Source organism: Eriocheir sinensis, chromosome 51 (assembly GCF_024679095.1).
Source record: "Eriocheir sinensis breed Jianghai 21 chromosome 51, ASM2467909v1, whole genome shotgun sequence".
Taxonomy (NCBI): domain Eukaryota; kingdom Metazoa; phylum Arthropoda; class Malacostraca; order Decapoda; family Varunidae; genus Eriocheir; species Eriocheir sinensis.
Genome location: NC_066559.1, coordinates 7,645,885 through 7,649,858, shown reverse-complemented (window position 1 = coordinate 7,649,858; position 3,974 = coordinate 7,645,885). Strand labels below are relative to the sequence as shown.

Sequence of the window (3,974 nt, the reverse complement as noted above, 5' to 3'; positions counted from 1 at the left end):
TGTGTGTGTGTGTGTGTGTGTGTGTGTGTGTATATATATATATATATATATATATATATATATATATATATATATATATATATATATATATATATATATATATATATATATATATATATATATATATAATGTACCAAAATTACGTTTTCAGTTACTTTAAAGTTACAGCATTTGAATAGAGATTTGAGTTTACCAACTGACGTTTTCATCCTGGGCCCGGATTCATCAATCTTACCAACCACGCCTCTGGTATCTCTCGCATTTACCGGAGCGCTACCAGAGCTGCGGCATCTTTCAACCACGGGATTCATCAACGGCATGGTAACGCTCCGGTAACTTGCACCCTAGCAACGATTGGTTGGGCTGGATAGCCAATCACGTGCGACCTTTCATAATGTATTTGGGCTTTCACGTGTCGTTTGTTTACTAATGCACAGACTTCAAAATCAAGACATGTGTATTGTACAGAGGTAAATACTGCCTTAAAACAAATAATTAGCGTTGTAATCCCTCAATAAGATGTGTTTTTTATGAATGAAAGCACATTACTTGTATATTTATCTTTGAAATAAAAATATAATCGCTTATACAATATTCTGCACGTTTCTGTATGTTACCTCCATAGTTTCCGTCATTTGGTGAGCATTCTGTTGCATATGGATAATAATGATGAAGGTTCGGCGACGCTAACGCCAGAAGCGCCTCACTTTCAAAACATGGCGTCAGCTGTGAAAAGAAGGCGGCCCAATTTCTCAAACGAGGAAATTTTAGCCCTCATCACAGGGGTGAGGCAAAGATGGGAAACCATCACAGGGCCTCTGTCCTCTTGCGTCACCGCTGCAGCCAAGCAACGAGCTTGGGAAGCTGTGGTGGAGGAGGTCAACGCCGTGAGTGGAGTTGGGCGCAGCGTGGAGGAGGTGCGCATGAAGTTCTCCGACTTCAAGCGCCACACTAAGAAGAAGTTGGGAGAATTAAGACGTGAGGCGACTAGCACAGGTGAGAATATATCTTCTGTAGTGTTCTAAAAAGCAGTGAACAGTCATGGAGGAACAGTTCTCCAGCCTGTAATAGATTTCACATTTTTGAAATTTGGTTCCTTATTACCTTATTAACTTTTATTATCTGATGTTCCTGATTCATTTGTATATTATGCTATACAACAAAGCTCGTTCTGATGTTCCTGGCAACATTGGGAGGCATATTGGAGTGTCTCGGTGTTAACAAACTTATTAACTTTGTTGAAGTTAACTGCAATAATGTTTGTGTTATACATTTCATTGAATTTAATCTGTATATAATAATAGTATATTTTCCTCTTTGTAGCTTTTCTGATAACTCAAATTTAATGTGTTTTTTTATATTCTTTATGTCCTTCAATAGAAGTAGCCATCATGGGTGACTTTACCTCTAATTCCTTGGTACCAGAGAGAACACCTGTCAGTAAGAAAATACTCCACTTCATGAACAATTTGTGGACTGCTTCACTTCTTAGGGTCTTCACTGGTGGATCTCTGCCCTGACCATGTTTCATCTTGTAACATACTGGATTTGGATGGGGCTAGAGTAGGAGATGTACCTAGATATATTGGGCAATTTTCCCAAATTTGGTCACTGTCTGCTAATCTTCCAGTAATATTTCCAGACCAGTCAGTAGGGAAGTTAGCTCTAATTGGCTAAATATGAATGGTATAGTGGTAAATTCAACATAATTAGCTTCTTATGGCATGATAGTGATTGATTATGAAATCTGCAACAGCTGTGTTATGCCACATTATCTAGACTGAAGCTCTCAACAAGTCGTCCTTGCCTTGGAACATTTCAAGTACCTTAAGGACAGGTACTGAAACTACTTTTTGTATTTTCAGTTGGCCCTTGATAGATCCCTCATCTATTAGTTGATAAGTTGCACAAAATCCTTTAATCATTATATTAGAATAAAAAACTTAGCACTCATTCTGTGGGTCCTCTTAGACTAGCTAAAGGTTATGCAACCGCTGAATGTGAGTAATGGCAGACATTCACTAGAAAGTTTTCTTGTTTATATTACTCATGAATTAAATACCCCTTTCTCCTATCAACTGTCTGACTCTTCTGTCACTAACATAACTATTTCCTTTGAAGTGGTAAGGCAAAGACTATCTTCTCTAGACATTAATTATATCATGGGTCATGATGGTTTTCATCGCTGTTTTTGCAGTCCCTCATCCCTCTATTAAAAACATCTAACTTATAGGGTTTATATGTTAACAAACACAGATAACTGTTTATATCACTAATTATTGTTTTTCAAATATTAGAATAATGCATAAAGAGGTAATAAGTTAATATTTTAGCAGTGATAAGTTAGTGCCGTCACTATGCCAGGGGCCACTTTTGCGGCACTTTGGTGGAAATAGCTGTCTATTTTGGCAAAGACAGGTATAACAGTGTTGGGGTAGTTATTCAGGTAATGATTCAGAATAAGTTTAAGCATAACTGCATTGCCATGTACTAATTTTTTACAAAATTGTACAGGTGGCGGCTCTGTCCAAACAGACACCCTCACCGATGCTGAGGAGGCCATGGCGCAGGTGCTGGACCCTGCAGTTGTAGCGGGTGTGGGATCTGGTTTAGAATCAGATCCTCGTCCAACACCTTCTGTGTCTGCAGGTAAATTATGTTATGAAATGTACTTCATGGTAATCTTTGTATTTGGTAACCTACGTAACATTAGTCTTTATGACAAGTGCCACTAACTTGATATATTTCACCATAAAAAAATTCAATAATGTAGTGAAAAATCTTGAAATGTTTGTCATTAAGTGCTGGGAATTGAACTCAGGCCTTCATAATAGTAGTTAGCAGGGCAGCAACCCAACTGAGCCAGTGATGAGCTAAAAAGTCACTATGCCAGGGGCCACTTCTGCGGCACTTGCCGTAACACCCCAGCCCCACACTGTGGACTCCGTATTAAGGAAAAGTGACCCCACTCATCAGTTGCTCTAAAGGCATGGGTTCAATTTCCCATAACTTTTGTTGTTTATCTTGATTTTTTTACACATTCATTTGTTTTATTTGGTATATGTTATGTTATTTTATTGCTTTGCCCACTAACTCTTGATTTCCAGAGAAACTTAATTATGAAATAAACTTCCACCTTCAGTGGTTCAGTGCAACACAACTGATTTAAAAATCAACTTGACCTTTTCACCTTCATGTTTGCTAAGGCAGAAATTGCAAAGCTTTTACATAGTTTCAATTGGGTTTAAGGAGAGACCACCATTCTGCATAGTCTGTGTGGTCTGAACATATATATCTTAAGTTGAGCAGACATATTTGTTTAGGTTTTCCTAAAATTCCTCGCTACTCATAATCAAAGCACAAAATAAGATATCATACCATGTTGAATTACTCTTATCATCATGATTTTTTACGTACAGCTGCTGCAGACACAGAAGTGTGTAGAATCTTCCTTTCGGAGGATTCTATGACACCCGCACTTCTGCAAGGCCCATCACAGCCCCCTCCTCACCATCCCGCCCTACTCCTACTCACCAGCTGGCCCCTGAATTGGCACCTGTCCACCGTGCCCCAGAAACTCAATCTTCCCCTGATGTAGGAGCGGCACCTCACGCTTCCACCAGAAGACACAAGAGGGTTGATCCACCAGTTGGGCCAAAAATGGTGGAAATTCAAGAAGATATCCTTCTTGAAGTGAGGAGGCTGAGTGGTACTATGGACAAGGTAGCTGCAGCCTTGGAAAAAATTGCAGTTACCTTGTCAAAATAAGGTGACAGGTCCAATTAGGTAGGTTTTTATTAAATGGGTTTCTTTAGTTAGAAACAAAACATAGTTAACCTTTTTTTTATTTTGCCTTTGTAGCATAACATGAATTATACCATAATCCATTCTGTTAAGGTGGATCCCTAGATCTTACCTTAGTATATTAAGACACTGCTGACTGGCTGTTGGCAGGGAGGGTATCTGACAATTTT

General features: G+C 38.8%; 1 protein-coding gene across 1 annotated transcript; it reads left to right on the top strand.

Annotated features, from left to right (window-relative positions):
• Nucleotides 1-716: 716 nt before the first annotated feature.
• On the top strand, nucleotides 717-2,985 carry LOC126982423 (myb-related transcription factor, partner of profilin-like). The gene is made up of 3 exons (XM_050834469.1): nucleotides 717-978; nucleotides 2,515-2,649; nucleotides 2,894-2,985. The coding sequence occupies exons 1-3, from the start codon at nucleotides 717-719 to the stop codon at nucleotides 2,983-2,985; spliced, it is 489 nt and encodes a 162-aa protein (XP_050690426.1).
• The last annotated feature ends 989 nt before the right edge of the window (nucleotides 2,986-3,974 follow it).